This window comes from Orycteropus afer, unplaced genomic scaffold, assembly GCF_000298275.1.
Source record: "Orycteropus afer afer isolate SDZICR_OR568_19922 unplaced genomic scaffold, OryAfe1.0 scaffold00125, whole genome shotgun sequence".
NCBI classification, from domain to species: domain Eukaryota; kingdom Metazoa; phylum Chordata; class Mammalia; order Tubulidentata; family Orycteropodidae; genus Orycteropus; species Orycteropus afer.
This window is the reverse complement of record NW_006921712.1, coordinates 8735294-8754583: the sequence shown is the minus strand read 5'-3', so window position 1 is coordinate 8754583 and position 19290 is coordinate 8735294. Positions and strand designations below refer to the sequence as shown.

Below are 19290 nucleotides of genomic sequence, written 5' to 3'. Positions count from 1 at the left end.
AAAATTTTTATTAGATAATAATTATAGGAGTTAAAGTTTCTTCAAGGACTCATGTTTATAAAAATGATTTTGATTATAAATTTTCAACTAAATAATGCATACTTACTGTAGCTTATTTTGAAAATAAACTAGATTTTTAAAAATGTGATCTATAAAGCAAGCACCTACTCTCATATTCTCTTAGTATATTTTTGAGTTTCCATCTCTTCTCTTAATAAAAATTTTCCTCACTAAATTTGTATTATACTATATAGTTTTGTACCCTGATTTTTAAAATTTAATATTCTTTCACAAAGAATTTCTCATATGAAAATTTGAGAATACGTAAAAAATATTTGTTATATTCCATTATATAGTTTTATTCTTTTCATAATATTTTACTTTATTTTCTTTTTAAAACAATATTTTCTTTTTTTTTAAATTTGTTTTCTTTTATAAATAGTGCTTTTTTTTAGATTTCTCTTTGTCATATTTCATTTTTTAATATCACTACCTGGGTAAAATTTTTATGAATATGTTTCAACATTTTGATCAATGTTGCCATTTTTCCATAGAAATGGGTGGATAAGTTTTGCACAAATGATTATAATTTTTAACTGAGCATATTTTCATGTATTTTTAATACTTATTGATTCAGAAAGAAGGTTACTAATAACAAATAACTTTGAAAAAAATAGATAAAATCAGGAAAAAATGGTTAGCTGAAAATATATTGTAAGCATAGTTTTTAAACAGTGATAGCCAATTATTTGAAAATTCCTTTATTTTATATGAATGCATGATTATCCTTACTGATCATGAGGTAAATAACTTTCTTAAATGTCAAACTCCTTTCTTTTTCATAGTTATAAATTGTTGCCTTTTACACACAGCTTCAAAACAATCAATGCTGACTAATTCTGTGTTTATCAAATTTGATTGAAAATTTTGTTTTATTTGTTAAGATTTATTTGGAATGTATTATACATGTGGCAAATTATTCTAATGAAATGAATACAACCCAAAGTGTTCCCTCTCTCTCTCTCTCTCTCTCTCTCTCTTTAACTTCTCTCTCTCTCTCTCTAACACACATACCATGGGGTATTTTAAATTTAGATATAAAGTGATTTTAAACTTGACAATCAATATATATATGTTGATTTCTGAATACCTGTAAAATATGGATGATAATGGTGTATACCCCATAAAGTTGTTGTGGTGAATATATGAAATAATCTATGTAACTCATTTAGCACAGCACTCAATTGTACAGTACCTTTTTAGAGTAAAATAATTTTGCTGTATGAAATTAGGGGTAAATGATTATATGAGAAATATATAGACTCTTCTTTCAGTGAACTTACAGTTTACTTTTGGGATGAATTTTGCTTTAATATTTAAAATATCGTATCTAGCACAGAAGCAGATTCCTGTTTCTATTGAAGTGTTACAATGTATCTTCAATATATTTAATTTAACCTGATTAATATCATGTCTCATGATATTAATTCAGAGATATTAATACTCTGAATTTTTCTTTCCTAGCACCATGTGGTGGACATTTGACAGCTTCAGGTGGAGTTATTTTGCCTCCTGGATGGCCAGGATATTATAAAGATTCTTTAAATTGTGAATGGATAATTGAAGCAAAACCAGGACACTCCATCAAAATAACTTTTGATAGGTAAAATAATAATAATAATAATTTTTTTTTATCATTAATATGAACCTAGGAATTCATGTATCCTCAATATTTCTTTAAATGGATCTTAAAATTTAGAAAGGTGACAATTCTATGTTGCTTCCCCAAATGGAATTCACTTAACATGCAATAATCATTTTTTGATAAGTTTTTGTTCTTTTTGAACTTCCTTCCTTTAACCCAACAGTTAGAAGCTCTGGTAGCATAGTGCCTAAGGCACTTGACTGCTAACCAGAAGGCTGGCGGTTCAAACCCACCAGCCACTCCTCATAAGGAGGATGGGGCAATCTACTTCCATAGTGATACTGCCTCGAAAACCCAAGGAGGGGTTGCTATGAGTCAGGTCCGACTCGAGGGCACATAACAACAACAACAACCCAAAAGTTAAGTCATTCAGTAAAAGCATCCTACTGAGAACTGCTGTCAGACAATTCTACAAAACATGTGGGGAAGTGGTAATCCCTGAGAACTATTTCCCAGAGATTGCAATATCTGGCTCTTAAATTCAACTCTGGATCCTGAAACCCAAGTAGAAAGAGTTTGGCTCTGGTTTGGCTTGCTCAGGGAAGTAGCTCAGGGTCCCTTTGGTGCCTTAGGTACTTTCTGAAACAGCATTGGAAAACACCTCATCTTGTGTTTCTTATGCTTTTTTGGTAAATGGAGAGGAACTTTAGGTTGCAGAACTGGCAACAGGATGAGTACACAGATGAAATATTTAGTTCTTTTAAGACAATATGGATGATGACTGGAATGGGACCTCTGGTAGCTTAGTGCCTAAGGCATTTGACTGCTAACCAGAAGGCTGGCGGTTCAAACCCACCAGCCACTCCTTGGAAGGAAGGTTGGGCAATCCTACTTCCATAGTGATACTGCCTCGGAAACCCAAGGAGGGGTCGCTATGAGTTGGGTTTGACTCGACGGCACATAACAACAACAACAACATGACTGGAATGTTTATACATCCATTCTTCACTTACCAATGTGATTAGGGTTCCAAAGACTAGATTGTCATATAAAAATAGGCATTATGTGGAAATGGAGGATAACTACATCAGATCACAAAGTGGAAGATGACTATGTCATTACCTAACTGCTAAATTACATCCTTACATAACTGCCAAATACCTGAGAATCATGGCCCAGCCAAGTTGATAAGTAATCTTAACCATCACAGCCAGCGTTACTCTCACCTTGCACCTTGGTGTTTGTTAATGCCAGGCACACAGAAATGTCAGATAGTGGACTTTTTACTATTGTCATAAATATGACTTATGGGGTAAAAGGATAGTCAATAGTGAGGAGTAGTTTTATTAATTATTTTATAATATATCAGATAATCTAAAAAAAAAAGTTCTATTTGATTTTTCCATGATAAAGTGTTTTCCTACTTGTCTCAACATTGAAGTCAAATTGATGATTAAAAACTTCAGTATTTTGAAGCTAGTCATATGCTTTACTGTCTAAGGAATCATCCTTCTTTAATATTTCAAGTTTAATCTCTGAAAAATATTGAGCTTTCTCTAAAATACCCTTTTTCTTAACCAGACCAAGTTCTGTTTAGTATTCAGAATGTTATGTTTCAAGAACATATTTCTATATTTTTAACCACTGATTTTCTAATAATCAATGATGACATCAAATCAAGAAAAGATTTAGCTGGAGTTGAATTATATTTAGTAACTATTTGTCTTTGAAATTTTTACTCATGTTGTTATTCAATTTTGATAGGATGATAGTAATCTCCGGCAGGATAATCTCTCAGGAGAAAAGAAAAAAAAAAAAAAAAATTATAGGTTTCTGTTTATAATTGTAATCTTTTTTAAAAGCTTATTTCTATAAATATTAAATACATTGAATTTTATTTTCTTTTAGTCTTTACATTTTATGATATGAGAAAAGAAGGGACAAGCATATTGTGATTCCAAGTACCACAACAAATTTACATCATTTAGTAAAAATCACGTTTTTACATATTACTTTTGCACAACTCATTTTCACTTGCCTGACCAAAGTTATTCATATAATTTTCTCCAGTCTTGTCTTTTTGATAATAATTCACTGTGATATTTTACTAAATTCCACTCATAAGCATCTAACATTTCTCATATTTTCAGACATTTTTCATTTTCTTCTAAAATTATGTGAGTTTACACATTGAACCATGTGCTGGATTTTGATAAAAGGCATGCATCCACATACAAAGTTTAAATTCTATACTCATGATTCTGTTGCATAAGGAGGATATCATTAAAAACTTTCAGTTGTTGAAGGGTGTGCATTATATCAGTCGTAGCTTTTACTAGAGTGAGCAGATATGACTATTTTAACGTAAATATATCAATTAGATTTATTTCATATGTGTCCCATCTTTGTGAAGTTGAACCCAGGAAACAGAAATCTTAGAGTTTTTAGTGGAAGTATTACAGTAGTCAAAAACAAAGATGGCCCTGTCCTACTCCAAATGCACTAACCCTGTGGTACACAAAAGTTTTAATTCCTCTTCTATGAAACCATGAAAGTCACCTAACTAACAACCTAGTTATATGCAAGAATGTATCATTATTGTGCTTTTGTGCCAAGAAGAGTACACATAATTTAATGAAAAACAGGGCAAAGCTTTTCGAAATGAACACCCATTTTTGTTGTTACGTGCTGTGAAACTAAGTTAGGAAGTTTCTGCTCTCCAGTTGTCTTCTTCTTCATCAGCAATATTCAATACAAAGTATGGAGGATAATGGCTTCAATGGATATCTTTGGCTCAAAGTCACTGAGTGAGTCACAGTTTTACAATGGATAAGCTTCTCCCTGAGAGTACAGTCAGACACTTGGAAACCGGGTTAGCTCTTTGAGGACAAGATGAGCCCATTTAGAAAATTATCTTAGTGCTTGGAATGGTACCTTCATAGCATAAAAAGTACCCAAGTGGTTGCAACTTTGTATAAAAATAATCTTGAGCCAGATACTCTACAGGCATAACATCCTCTTTGAAGAAAAGTTAAGCACATTTTGGAAGCTCTTCTAACTTTTTCAAATCATTAAAGTATCATTTGGTTTCTGAAGTAGCAAAATGCTTACTTGAATGCTTGTCTTGAAAGAGTTAATGCAATTTAAAAAGGCACAAGATTTTCTTCTTCATGAAGAATGCTTAAAGGGTTGCCATGTATTTTAAATTACCCTCCTCCTTGAAGAGATCATTTCACTTCAGCGTGCCCAATTTAAGAAGCCCCTAATTTTGTTCAATGGAAAGCATGAACAGTAGTGTGAAACTGCATAATAATTGATAAAATTTCATGTGTTTACTTATTTGTTTATTAGTTTATTTTTGAAAACTACTTTTCAATCATCTCATATGCTTGTGACAATGAAGTAGGAAGATCAAAGAAGTATTTGATGTTTTTGAGTTGTGGTGTTGGTGAAGAATACTGAAAGCATCATGGAGTGCCAAAAGAACTACTAAGTCTGGAAGAATTACAGACAGAATGCTCCTTGGAAGCTTTGTCTTACCTATTTTGGTCATTTTGTCAGAAGGCACCATTCCCTGGAAAAGGCTATCATGCTTGGTAAAGTAGAGGGTCAGCAAAAAAGAGAAAGACCCTCAGAAAGATGGCTTGACACAGTGGCTGCAACGATGGGCTCAGATATAACAAGGATTGTGAGGATGGTGCATGACTGGCCAGTGTTTCATTCTGTCATACATAGGTTTACTGTGAGTCAGAGCTGACTCAATGGCACCTACCAACAACAGATTTTTTTCAAAATATTTTTATTTTACAGCTATTCAGCTATCTTCACCCTTTTATATCTGTGCTGATACAAACCAGAGTATTAGGAGAAAGTGAGGGATTTACAATGTACCTTTATTCCGGAAAAGTGTTGTTGTTAAATTCCATTGAAGCAGTTCTGACTCATAGTGACTATACATACAAAAGAACAAACAATAGCCTGGTTCTGCATCATCCTAACAATCATTGCTATGTTTGAATCCACTGTTGCACTCATTGTGCCAATCAATCTTGTTGAGGGGCTTCTTTATCGCTGAACCTCTACTTTACCAAGCATGATATTCTTCTCTGGGGACTAATCCGTCCTAATAACCTTTTCAAAGTACATAAGATGAAGTCTCGCAATTCTCTCTTCTTAGGAACATTCTGGCTGCACTTCTTCCAAGACAAATTTGTTGATTCTTCTGGCAGTCAATGGTATATTCAATATTCTTAGCTAATGCTATAATTCAAAGGCACAATTTTCTCTTTCATCTTCCTTAGTTATCATCCAGCTTTTGCATTCATATGAATCAATTGAAAATCTCATGGCTTGGGTGAAGTGCCCATTAGTCTTCAAAGTGACGTCTTTGTTTCTTAATACTCTAATGTAGCCTTTTTATAGCAGATCTGCCCAAAGCATTAAGTTCTTTGATTTCTTGACTGCTGCTTCCATGGACATTGATTGTAGATCCAAATAAAATGAAATCCTTGACAACTTCAATATTTTCTCCATCTATCATGATATTGCTTATTCGTACAGAAAAAGCTCTATCCTTAAATACTTTATATCCTTAAATTTTAAAATGTATATATAATTTAAACTATATAAATTACATTGATGTACCTGTATGTTTAGTGAATTCATGATGATATTAACAGAATACGTGTATGCTAACGTGGTTTTAAATTTCTCTTCTGACTTGATATACGTATTTGCAGATTTCAGACTGAAGTCAATTATGACACGTTAGAAGTCAGAGATGGTCCAGCAAATTCATCCCCACTGATTGGAGAGTACCATGGCACGCAAGCACCACAGTTCCTCATAAGTACAGGAAATTTTATGTATCTACTTTTCACCACAGACAATAGCCGCTCCAGTATTGGCTTCCTCATCCACTATGAAAGTAAGTCAAAATGCTTGTTTGAATTTAATTTGCATGTTCTTAATGTCAAGCATGGGAGCTCTGGTAGCATAGTGGCTAAGACACTTGCCTGTTAACCAGACAGCTGGCGGTTCAAACCCACCAGCCACTCCTTGGAAGGAAGATTGGGCAATCCTACTTACATAGTGATACTGCCTTGGAAACCCAAGGAGGGGTCGCTATGAATCGGGGCGGACTCGACGGCACATAACAACAACAACAACCTCAAGCATACCGATTACAGCTAATTCATTGATTCTATCAGACTTTACCAGAACTATATTACATAATTATAAGAATCTTCTTTTACTAATAAGAGAGCATCTTGGAGAATTCTCAAATATATTTATTATTTGTATATGTTAAAGTAAAATATTTAAAATACATTGATTTACTATATGAAATAATATATTTCTACCATTAGAATATTTACTTATTTGCTAAAATAATTCTAAAACATGTTATTAAGATTACATGTCCTAAGCAAGAGGGAGGAGAATTCTTTGCTTTAAAAATATGATTAGGACAGTCAGTGATATTTATTTTTCAGTCCACGTGAACAAGTTCCAATGGGTTGAAAACGTGTAACTAAGAGAGAAGGAACTAACTATAGGCTTATCAAATATCAAATAATTGTTTAAAATATTTTGACAATTATATAAAAATATTAAAAAATAATTGTTAAATATATTTAAGAACAATTGTTAAATATTAAAACAGAATATATTTTGTAAGACAGTTGCAACTTTAAGCATCCCTTCTTATTTTTGTTTCCATAAATCAAATTTTGGCTGTTTTCACTTCAGAAATTACTCAATCAAGTCATTATATTTTATAATAGTGTATGTGAAAGTATACTTCTGGAATATAACTGAAGGGGATTCCTCTTGGAAATATATTTTTAAAAATAAAATACTAATAGAAATTATTTTATTATTTTTCTCACTGGTAAAGCTTTACTTTCAGAGTAGAATGAAAAACGGGGATTAACATTTGAAAACTTTGACCTAATGAAATGGTATTTTACTTGCAGAATTTTAATGGTTATTTTTATGACCTATGGCTCAACAATAAACAGGATAATTTAAATGTTACTGTTTATATATATTTTTGTGTATTAACTCACTCACTCACTGACATCAAATAGGATTCGACTCATAGTGACCTCTCCTTGGGTTTCTGAGGCAGTGTCACTGTGGAAATAGATTGCCCAAATTCCTTTTGAGGAGCATCTGGTGGGTTTGAACCACCAGCCTTCTGGTTAGCAGTCAAATACCTTAGGCACTGTGCCACCAGAACTCCCATTTTTGTGTATACACATGCTTATAACCTTATAGTTATTATTAAGCAGTCATCCATAGCTTATTTGAAATTGAATTGACCCTTTGTGAAATTAGCACAAAAACTTCTATGCAGTTAAGTAGACCACTGAGTCAACCATCCATCCAAACTTTGGTCCCAAATCCTCCAAATGAACTTTTACCTGAAATTGTACAGGAAATATTCTAAGAACTACAAATGTTAATTATATTTTATTAATGTCAAGAAAATGTGATTATTAATAACAAAGATTAATTTCAAATTTAATTCAAAGTCATTACTTATTAAACCTAAGAGAAGAAATGATTGCAGGCACTTATATGTACTATAAGGAGCTCTGCTGGTGTAGTAGGTAAGACATTTGGCTGCTAACCAGAAGGTTGGTGGTTCAAATCCAGCAGCTGCTCTGCAGGATGAAGATGAAGCTATCTACTTCCATAAAGATTTACTGTCTTGGAAATCCAAAGTGGGGGAGTCTCTATGAATCAGAATTGACAAATTTTTTCTTTTTTTTTTCCCCTCTCCTCTGACTCACTTTCTTGCTCTCTCATTTCCAGTCATAAATTATTTTGCTTATTTCTAGTACTCTTTGAGAAAATGTGTTCTAAAGCCAATAGGTAGCCATTAGCTGCTAGTTTCATTTGCTCATATAACTCATTTAAATAAACGAGTTATTCCTACACTTTCTTCCTATGAATATATACATATATATATATATATATATATATATATATGCATATGTTGTTGTTGTTGTTGTTATGCGCCATCGAGTTGGACCTGACTCCTAGCGACCCCTCCTTGGGTTCCGGAGGTGGTATTAATACAGAAATAGAGTGCCCAACCTTCCTTCCAAGGAGTGGCTGGTCAGTTTGAACTGCCAGCCTTCTGGTTAGCAGTCAAGTGCCTTAGGCACTATGCTACCAGAGCTTCCTATATATAGATAGATAGATGGATAGATAGATATCTATATATCTATCTATGTCCATCTCTCTCTCTCTCTGTCTCTCTCTCTCTCTCTGTCTCTCTCTCTCTCTCTCTCTATATATATATATATATATATATGTATGTATGTATACCTATAGTAAATTGAAGGAGCTCTGTTGGTGTAGTGCCTAAGGCATTTGACTGCTAACCAGAAGGCTGGTGGTTCAAACCCACCAACCACTCCTCGGAAGGAATATAGGCCAAACTACTTCTGTAGTGATACCGCCTCAGAAACCCAAAGAGGGTCGCTATGAGTCGCAATCGACTCGACGACATATTACAACAACAACATAGTAAATTGAGTCACAAGTTCTCATTTAGCTTGTTTTATATTTCTATTCAGCTCAGGGCTAAGGAAAAAAGTGTGAAAGGGGTCCTGATCTAAACATGATCCAGAATTCTATATCATAAACTCCTATTGATTTTTGCAAAATGTCCCAAATCTTTTTGTGTGTAATCCTCTGGCTTAAAACATGAAAGCAAATTTAATAATAATAATAATAATAATAATAATCAGAGAAGAGCATCACACTTTTACTTGTTATCGCTTCAATTTATGTATCAATAGTTATATATTTAAAGAAAAACAAAGAAATAAGTGCCAACAACTGAGACACAGATAGGACATTTGTATTAGAAATGAGTCATGAAGGTCTGGGATTTTTAAAACAGAAGTTATCACCTCGTGTTGCACTTCACAGTTACCTATAAGACTTTAAGACAAAATATATACTGGAGTGCCAGCTAGATGTTCTAGGTTGCTTTTATGAGGGTGGTATCCAGACATAAATAGTTTTATAGAATTCTACAACTGATTTAGATGGTCATTCATATTTAAAAAGTATGCTGAAAGAGCAGTTTTCCTCAAACTTTCATGTTAAATTCATCTGAGGATTGTAGTAAAATGGAGACCCATTCTTCTTTGCTACACTTGTTATGATCGCCAAAATTCTGAAAGTTCAGTCATAGTCTCAAGGTGATTATAAATGAGGTGGAGGTTAGACACCAACCATGTGCCTGAATCTGCTGGAGAGGCCATGACAAGAGCAGAACTAACACATCAGGAAGATAGTGGCTTACAGTCAGAAGGAAATGAGGAGGAGACAGAGGAAGAGGAGAGCCAATGTAAGAGGATTTAATATTGTAAAATATATTAGAAATACATGTTTATTAAAATAAAGAAAAGGGAGGGAGATAGGAAAAGGAGGAAAGCAAGGAAAAGGCAAACATTATAATCCCCTTTATGATTTTGAATATTTCCAGTACTCTTTTAGGAAATATATTATGAGATCTACATACTGGCAATAGAAAATAATTATACTTGCTCATTGAACACAATTTTAAAGCACAAGTTGCCTATGATCTGAGAGTAATTTATGTTAAAGTCATCTTGCCATTTAAAAATAACAGTAATGCCCATTTCCCTTTTGTCTTTTGGCCTAAACATTAGCAATTCTAAACCTTTCTTTCTTCATAAAGTTATTAATGATTCCTTTCATACTTAAATTGGTGCATGGGAATTTACTGTATAGGTATAAAGCATTATATAAATGGCAGCCACATTGTGTTCAAGGTTGACTGAGTTTTGCATTGGTGCCATACGATAATAGGAGCTAATATTAACAGCATTAACTTCAGAAGCATTTTCTGAAATGTTTGGCAGAAGAGTTGAGGCTTTTTTTTTTTTTTTTTTTTTTAAGGCTTTCATAAAAGCAGACCTAGTATTACAGTTCTGCTTTATGTACTAAGTCTTATAAATCATCACTATCATAAATATATTGCCCAATTACAGTTTATCCACTTATTACTCTATTCTTTATAAGGATTGTGGCAGTTTCTTTATAGGATAGTAATTGCATTATCCCTCTGTAATAATCATTTGCTTTGTTTGTTGATCTTCGAATCACCACTTTAAAATAACTTGATTTTATATAGAATTGCAAAATAAATGGACTTCTCAAGTATATGAAAGTTTTGCATGTCATTTTTCAAGCTTTTCTTGGAAATGCTTGCAAAACAATCTTTTAAACAATATTTTAAGAACAAATAAAGATTTACTACACATATATGTATTTATTCCACTGTGTGATCCATACATTGTGCTATTACAAAAAAATGATAGGAGAAAGACTAAGTCTTTATGGTGTGTGGTGTGTGCACGTGTGTATATATAGTTTTCAGAGATTCATTGTCATTTCTTATGATCAGAGAGAGTAACTGGTCAAGATGTAATAGTAATGAGTGCAATATAATTGGGCATAATATGGAGAAAGAGAGAGAGGAAGATTGAAGGGAGACTGAAGGAGAGAGAGAAGCAAGAGCAAAGGTTTAGGCTTGAACCTCAGGAAGTCATTTCACATAATTAATTGGCTTACTTTCTTGACTTTTTGCCTCATTTGTAAAATGGCACTTTTACTCTTTATTTCAAAACTTTTAGAAGTTTTGTATAATTCAGACAATTATTTAAATTGGTTGTTTAAAAAAAAAACTTGGGGAAAAATTTTTTGCTATTTCTTTCCTTTGCTCATTTTTTGTTTTGTTTTGTTTAATTGGACTATCTCCCTATGATAATCTTCTATATATATATTTTCATGTATTGATTTGACTGTCCTGCATATGGCTCTGTAGCTATTGGATCTTGTTTGTAATTATGTTAATGAAGAACCTTATTAATTATTAAAATGTATAATCAATGCTAAATTTTATGTATTTGACTTAATGATAAAAGGTATATTCATAACTTACATCATTCAAATGTTGGCAAAATGTATGTAATAACACTAAACGATATTTTGAAGATCACTTTTGGAGACTAAACAGTATAAATATTGGTCACATTTAAAGATTGTTGGTTAACTGTTCAGGTCTTATTTCAAATATCCTAAACTTTACTGGGAGTGTGCTGAACAGCACCTGAAAAGTCTTTTAATTTTTAAATCAGACATAAACATTGCAACAAAACCTTCTTCCCTTATTCTCATTTGTTCCTATATTTTAAAATTTACATTATTCCAAAAATAAAAAGTAACGCAGGAAAGAGAAACTAAACTCTTATAACGACATAATCATAATTACTAAAATATAGCATTTTAGTTTTTTCACATATTTCAACATAGGCTAATTGCAGTTATCTTGAAAGTGGCTGATTTAAGTGCAAATTTGAAAAATATATATATATATATGTAAAGTTATGGAGAAAATTTAGATTTATATCGAATTATATGTGTATGTGCTTGAGTGTACTTTTGCATATATATGAAGGTGGAAATATGACTGCCAAGTCTAACTGAAACATAAAATATGAAAAGCAGAGGAAGTGATGGAGATAGAAAACAGAGAGAAACTTTGATTTTACTTACCATAGTCCATTAATTTTCAAATGAAGGAAAGTAAAATTCAAAGAGGTCAGCAAATTGCACAGGGTTTTACTACAAAGATATCATCTGAAAAAATACATCTAAATATAAAGAAAACAAAAAATTTTCAAGACTGGGCTGAAAAACAACATCATTATAGATGGTGAAGAAATTGCCAAGAATTTCATTCTACTTGGATAAGCAATCAACGCACATGGAAGCAACAATCAAGAAATTAAACATTACATTGCATTAGGTAAATTTACTGCCAAGGACCTCTTTAAAAGATTAGAATGCAAGCTGTCACTAATATGTGCCGACCTACGCTTTATTTTTTTCAATCACTCATAAGCATATGATATTTTGAAAATAACAAGAGAAGACCAAAAAAGAACTGAAACATTCAACTTGTATTGTTTCCAAAGAATATTGACTCTCCCATGGTCTGCCAAAAGAATGAATAAATCAGACTTCGAAGAAATATACTTGCAATGCTCAACAGAAGCAAGGTTACTGAGACCTTTTCTTGCATACTTTGGTCACGACATCAGGAAAGACTGAAATCTTGAAACGAACATCATGTTTGGTAAAGTGCAGCAAAAAAAGAGGGAAATCCTCAATAAGATAGATTGACACACAAAGTGAAGCACTAGGCTCAAACACGTCAAAGATGGTGAGGATGGTGCAGGACTGAGCAATGTTTTATTTGATTATATATAAGGTTACCGTGAGCTCTGGTAGCATAGTGGCTAAAGCACTTGACTGCTAACCAGAAGGCTGGCGGTTCAAACCCACCAGCCACTCCTCGGAAGGAAGGTTGGGCAATCCTACTTCCGTAGTGATACTGCCTCGGAAACCCAAGGAGGGGTCGCTATGAGTCGAGGCCGACTCAACGGCACATAACAACAACAACAACAAGGTTACCGTGAATCAAATTCAATTCAATACCTACTAACAACAACACAGAAAAATAGGGTCAACTATTAGAGAATATACTGATTTTCACATTAGTGGGTTTTCAAATTGATATGTATTATATCTAGGTCTCCTGATGTCTAGGAATATTTTATACATGACATTACTATGCTTATTTTACTATAAATCTTGTATTTATTTATATAAATGTATATTTTTGTTATGCATTTAGGTGTGACCTTAGAGTCAGATTCTTGCCTTGATCCTGGAATTCCTGTGAATGGCCATCGTCACGGCAATAATTTTGGCATCAGGTCTACAGTGACTTTCAGCTGTGATCCAGGATATACACTAAGTGATGATGAGCCCCTTATCTGTGAGAAAAATCATCAGTGGAACCATGCATTACCTAGCTGTGATGGTAGGTGGAGTTCAATGAAACAGTAAATCACAAAGAAATATGTACAAAATACATATATTTGAATATCTTTGATGCCATGAGTATTTCATGGATGTGGTAGAACATGACTAAAGTGTGGTTTCTGTTTTAAAAAGTGTACACCTTAAAAATGTACACTATTTAAAACTTAAAGTTTATAAAAAAACATGAAGTTTACTTCTATTATGTGCAGTATATGTTTAGAAATAAAGAACATAAAATTATGGGCTATACTTCAACTTTATCCTCAAACACTCAAACTTAGAGCTTATTTATACACACTTTTAGGTGTGGAATTCACTGAAGGTAGCATGCAAAACAACAGTATTGACTGAATAAAAAGTCATTCAACTGAATATACTCATATACAGAATATACATATATACATATCTCAAGACTGTGAGATATAATTGTTCTTTGACCCACACCTAAGCCTCAAGGAACTTTCTCTATGCTTTCACAATTCTCTTTAAGTTTTCTCTGCTCCTTAACCTCTTGCAAAGTATATTTCCCGGGAGAACTCATTATGGTACTGAGTTCTCAGGTGATGTCTACGTGGATTCTTGTGATACCAGACATTACCCTGCCCTTCACAAATCTACTCTTGGAAATCACAAATTTTAGTATCATTTTTGACTGATAAATGTCATTGTAATATATAGTAAATAGTCATAATAAAAAGTTACGTAAATGTGTTATTTATGATTCTTTGTAAAATAATTTTTGTCATTGGGCACTTCTGGTCATGAATATTATAGCATTATTTCTAGGACAAAAGAAAAAAATGATGACTTTTTTTTCCATCTCAGTACTATTTATGGATTCTAATTTTTACTCTTGTAACATGGTAAATGTTTTTTGGTTTGTTTTAATGGAACAATTATGCTTAGCTACAGACCATTGCAATGAGTCTGGTCGACTCCAAGGTCGACACAACAACAACAACAGACCTTGCAAAATCTTTGAATTTTGCCACCAGACTAGTACTCTAAACAACAAGTGGTAAATTGAGAGGAATACTTCAAAGTACAGGGAGACAGCACAGAGTGGCTGGAGGCAATCTCAGGAAGTATTGAAAATTCACAGTCAATTGAGAGGAAATGCTGGCAACGAGGTAGGAGATGAGCTTTGTATCAGGAGTGTCAGTTAAGTGGACATTTCTTACTGGGGAAGGACTTTTAGGTACATGACTTATTTTTCTTTTCTTGAAACAGACCCCAAGTCTTAAACTGTAGATGAATTGAGGAACTCTTCTTTACTTATTCTAAGTTTAAATTGCACTTTCATTTCATCTATTCCCGTTGCTGGGGAAATTTTTTGCAAGATCTGTAACTTTGATTTTGAATTAGATTCTTCTCAAAATGTGAACTCATATTAAAATACTCTCCGTTAATTATTGATTGGTCACTCATTTTTAAATAATATTTCTGGTTTTGTTTTTTTGTATCTAACTAAGATTTTTTTTCTTCCTTCCAACAATCCAGATTAATCTTTCATTACTTTCACCTTTTATCACTTCTACCAGACACATAAATGTTTATCCTCCTTCTGCATACTTCCATAGTGAATTATATGAATTATTCTCATTCTGCCATGTAAGATTGCACTCATCCTCATCAGAATTCTTCTAGAATTGTTCCAGGCACCAGTATTACAATGTTTCTGACTTTTAGTTCTCCTTACATGCAGTTCTATAAAGTCTGACTTTAAATGTATAATCAAGGGTATGCATTATGTACATATGTACATAAGTATACATATATATGTACATATACATGTTTTTACACACATGCTTACACACAATACTATTACCTCAGTATCTTAAGCTCCTAGAGAAGAGGAATTGCACAAGAACATATTGATTGCTACTCATGATCCAGTGTGTGTATCGTGGAACCATAGAAATTTGAAGCCTGGTACTTTTTGAAAGTAGATCATCAGACTTGTCTTCCGAAGTTCCTTTGCGATGGTTGAAGTGCCATTACATTTTGACTAATAGTCAAGCACTTAGCATTTGTACTGCTCAGGGACTCCAAGAAGCATTCTGCAGAATAATAGGGCGTATCTAGGAGAAGTAGGAGAGCTCTGGTAGCATACTGCCTAAGGCACTTGACTGCTAATCAGAAGGCTGGTGGTTCAAACCCGCCAGCCATTCCTCCGAAGGAAGATGGGGCAATCTACTTCTGTAGTGCTACTGCCTCAGAAACCCAAGGAGAAGTCGCTATGAGTCGGTCAGACTCGATGGCACATAACAACAACAACAACAACAGGAGAAGTAGAATAGGAATAGATTTTAAGGGGCTTCATATGCTTAGCAATTAACTGATAAGATGCAATGATATGTTTGGAGTTCTTCATAGGAATAAATTCAACTTAGACTTACATAATTTGTCTCTTTTATTGTCTTTCACTTTAAATTTATGTAAATTTGAAATTTATCCATTCTAAAGAATTGGTAACATAAGCTATTTGGATTCAGTGAAGCATATTTTAAACAATGACAAATTTATGATAAAAGGCAATTAATAAATTTGCTAAGCTTTAGGAGATTTTAGTTTGATGAGAGAATTTTAGTCAGGCATCGTTGACTCTTTTGATTTAAACATTAGAATTGTTATCATTTCTAATCTTAAGTGATCTCTTAAGCCCTGTGGGATTTTATTGTAATGAATGATACAGCAGTAGGATTGTTAAACTTTTAAAATTTCATAGTTCTCAGAAAGGAAAAAAGAGAGAATTGGTTTTACTATCTTATATCCCTATAATAATAATAAAGATAAACTCTATCAATATTGTTCACATCTCCATAGCATTGTTCAATTAGTTATTAATATTTTTGTTTTAGTACACTCAAATTTTGAAAAACAAAAGGTTGACATTGTGAGAATTGTCCTCCTTTTTAATTTTGTGGAGGAGGACATATGCAAGCAAAATTCAGATATTTTTAAAATCAAATAAATATATGTGTGAACTGTTCATTATTTCTACAAACATTTATTGGAAAACTACTATATCTGCAGCCACATAGTTGAAAGTACACAATCTACTCCTATGGGAAAGGGAGGAAATTACATTTTTAAACACAGAATGAAGTAAGGAGCTCTTAAGTGCTTCATTAGACACAGCAAAGTGGTTGAGAAAAAACAAATGAAACAAAAAGTTACACGTAGGAATACTGAAAATTTGGGTAGCAACTTCTGAGATGTATCTTTCAAAATGAAGTTTAGAAAATGGAACAAGATTTTAAATAAGGCAATGCTATGAATCAGGACATGAAGGTATAAAATGCCTTTCAGAGGAGAATAGGAATTAATTTGCTGAGAGTAGATGATGATCAAAAATAGCTCAAAGACCTTTTAAAACTAGTCTTATGAACATGGAGCTAACTCAATTGGGTGCAGTGATCCAATAGCATGGTCTCAAAAACTTCTTTTAGGGTTAGACTGAAAACAATGAATAGGGCTTAGAATTCCTCCTGTTTGAATGGGAACAGCTCTAATTTAGCCCCCTTTGATTTACATTTTCATATAATATTCCTTTTAAAAATCATTCAAATCTAAACACACACATAAAAAAATAATAATAATTAAAAGAAAAACCTCACTGCCATCGAGTCAGATCCCACTCATAGTGACCCCTAGTTGGGTTTCCGAGGTGGTATCACTACAGAAGTAGATTGCCCAATCTTCCTTCAGAGGAGTGGCTTGTGGGTTTGAACCACCAGCCTTCTGATTAGCATTCAAGTGCCTTAGGCACTATGCCACCAGACCGCCTAAATACATACACACATACATGAAATCTTGTATGTCCGTAGAGCATAGCAAGTGCATGAATTATATTATGAACTGCAAGCTGACATAATTGTTTTTGCGTTAAATAAAACTTTGACCTAGTGTAAAGACAAAAAAGAAAACAAGGAAGAAGAGAGAAGAGAAAAAAAAAAAAAAGGACACTATACTGTATGGTTTAAAATGGTGTTTATTTCTTAAAGGAAGGTCTGAAATAAAGGAACTACACAAGTTAACAAAAATATAAGTAATATGGAATAACTAGGAATGTCATTATGAAGATATCTGTGGTATAGGTGAGAGCGGTGACTCAAAGTTTACATTGAGAAATACCAGAAAGCTCTTGGGCATTCACCTGTGGTTCGAGACAGTGGGCAGTACTTAAAGCAGGAATTTGGAAGCTATGAGATTTTAAATTAGAGTTGACTGTGGAGATAAATATCTTTGAGAAGAGTGTAAAAATTGTTTTTTTATTTTTTAAAATTTTTCAGTTTCCCTCCATCATCTCTCACAAAATGACTGTCTACCTATAGTGTAGTTTGCAATCTTGCAGTTCTCTAATCCAGGTAGAGTAGATATTTAAAAACAAAGTTGTTTAATCAGGATTTTTGATTTCTGTAGTCTGAAATTGGCCGAACTTGCAATCAGGATGTGTTAATTATTACTGGTGATAGGCATGCAAAAGTTGGAAACAAAGAAGAATCACCAGTAGTTGGGAAATTTGGCCTTGGTGACAGAAATAATGCTGGAACTTGATTGATAGAATATTGCAAGACCAACGATTTATTCATTGCAAACACATTTTTTCAACAACACAAACGGTGGCTGTACACATGGACTTCACCAGATGGAACACACAAGAATCACACTGACTATATCTGTAGCAAGAGGCAATGGAAAAGCCCAATATCTTCAGCCAAAACCAGGCCAGGGGCTTATTGTGGAACAAACCATCAACCACTCATATGCAAGTTCAACTTGAAGTTAAATTCAATTAAAACAAGTTAAGGAGAGCCAAAATATGATCTTGAATATATCTCTCCCGAATTTAAAGACTATCTAAAGAATAGATTTGATGCATTGAACAGCAATGACTGAAAACCAGAAGAATTGTAGGATGACATTAAGAGCATCATCCATGAAAAAAGCAAGAGGTCGCTAAAAAGACAGCAAAACAAGATAAGACCAAAATGGATGACAGAAGAGACTCTGAAACTTGCTTTTGAGCGGAGAATAGCTAAAACAAATGGAAGAAATGACAAGATAAAAGAATGGAACCAAAGATTTCAAAGAGCAGCTTGAGCAGACAAAACCAACTACTATAATGAAATGTGCAAAGACCTGGAGTTAGAAAACCAAAAGGGAACAACACTCTTGGCATTTTGAAGCTGAAAGAATTGAGGAAAAATTTAAGCCTCGAGTTGCAATATTGAAAAATTCTAAGGGCAAAATATTGAATGATGCAGGAAACATCAAAAGAAGATGGAAGGAATACACAGAGTCACTGTACCAAAAAGAACTGGTCGATCTCCATCCATTTCAGGAGGTGGCATATGATCTAGAACCAATGGTACTGAAGGAGGAAGTCAAAGCTGCAATGAAAGAATTGGCAAAGAACAAGGATCCGAGATTTGATGGAATGCCCATTGAGATATTTCAACAAATGGATGCCACTCAGAGGCACTCACTAGGTTATGCCAAGAGATTTGGAAGACAGCTACCTGGCCAACTGACTGGAAGAGATCCCTATTTGTACCCATTCCAAAGAAAGTTTATCCCACAGAATGTGGAAATTATTGAATAATATAATTAATGTCACATGCAAGTAAGATCTTACTAAAGATAATTCACAAATGTTTGCAGCAGTATATTGACAGAGAACTTCCAGAAGTGCAAGG

At 33.4% G+C, this 19290-nt stretch overlaps 1 protein-coding gene across 1 annotated transcript in view; it reads left to right on the top strand.

Annotated features, from left to right (window-relative positions):
• CSMD1 (CUB and Sushi multiple domains 1) overlaps window positions 1-19290 on the top strand; it is a 972765-nt gene that overhangs the window by 348255 nt on the left and 605220 nt on the right. Inside the window, exons 8-10 of the mRNA XM_007944438.2 lie at window positions 1525-1663; window positions 6385-6572; window positions 13398-13586. Coding sequence (XP_007942629.2) covers window positions 1525-1663; window positions 6385-6572; window positions 13398-13586 — 516 coding nt within the window. The remainder of the gene's footprint in view (window positions 1-1524; window positions 1664-6384; window positions 6573-13397; window positions 13587-19290) is intronic.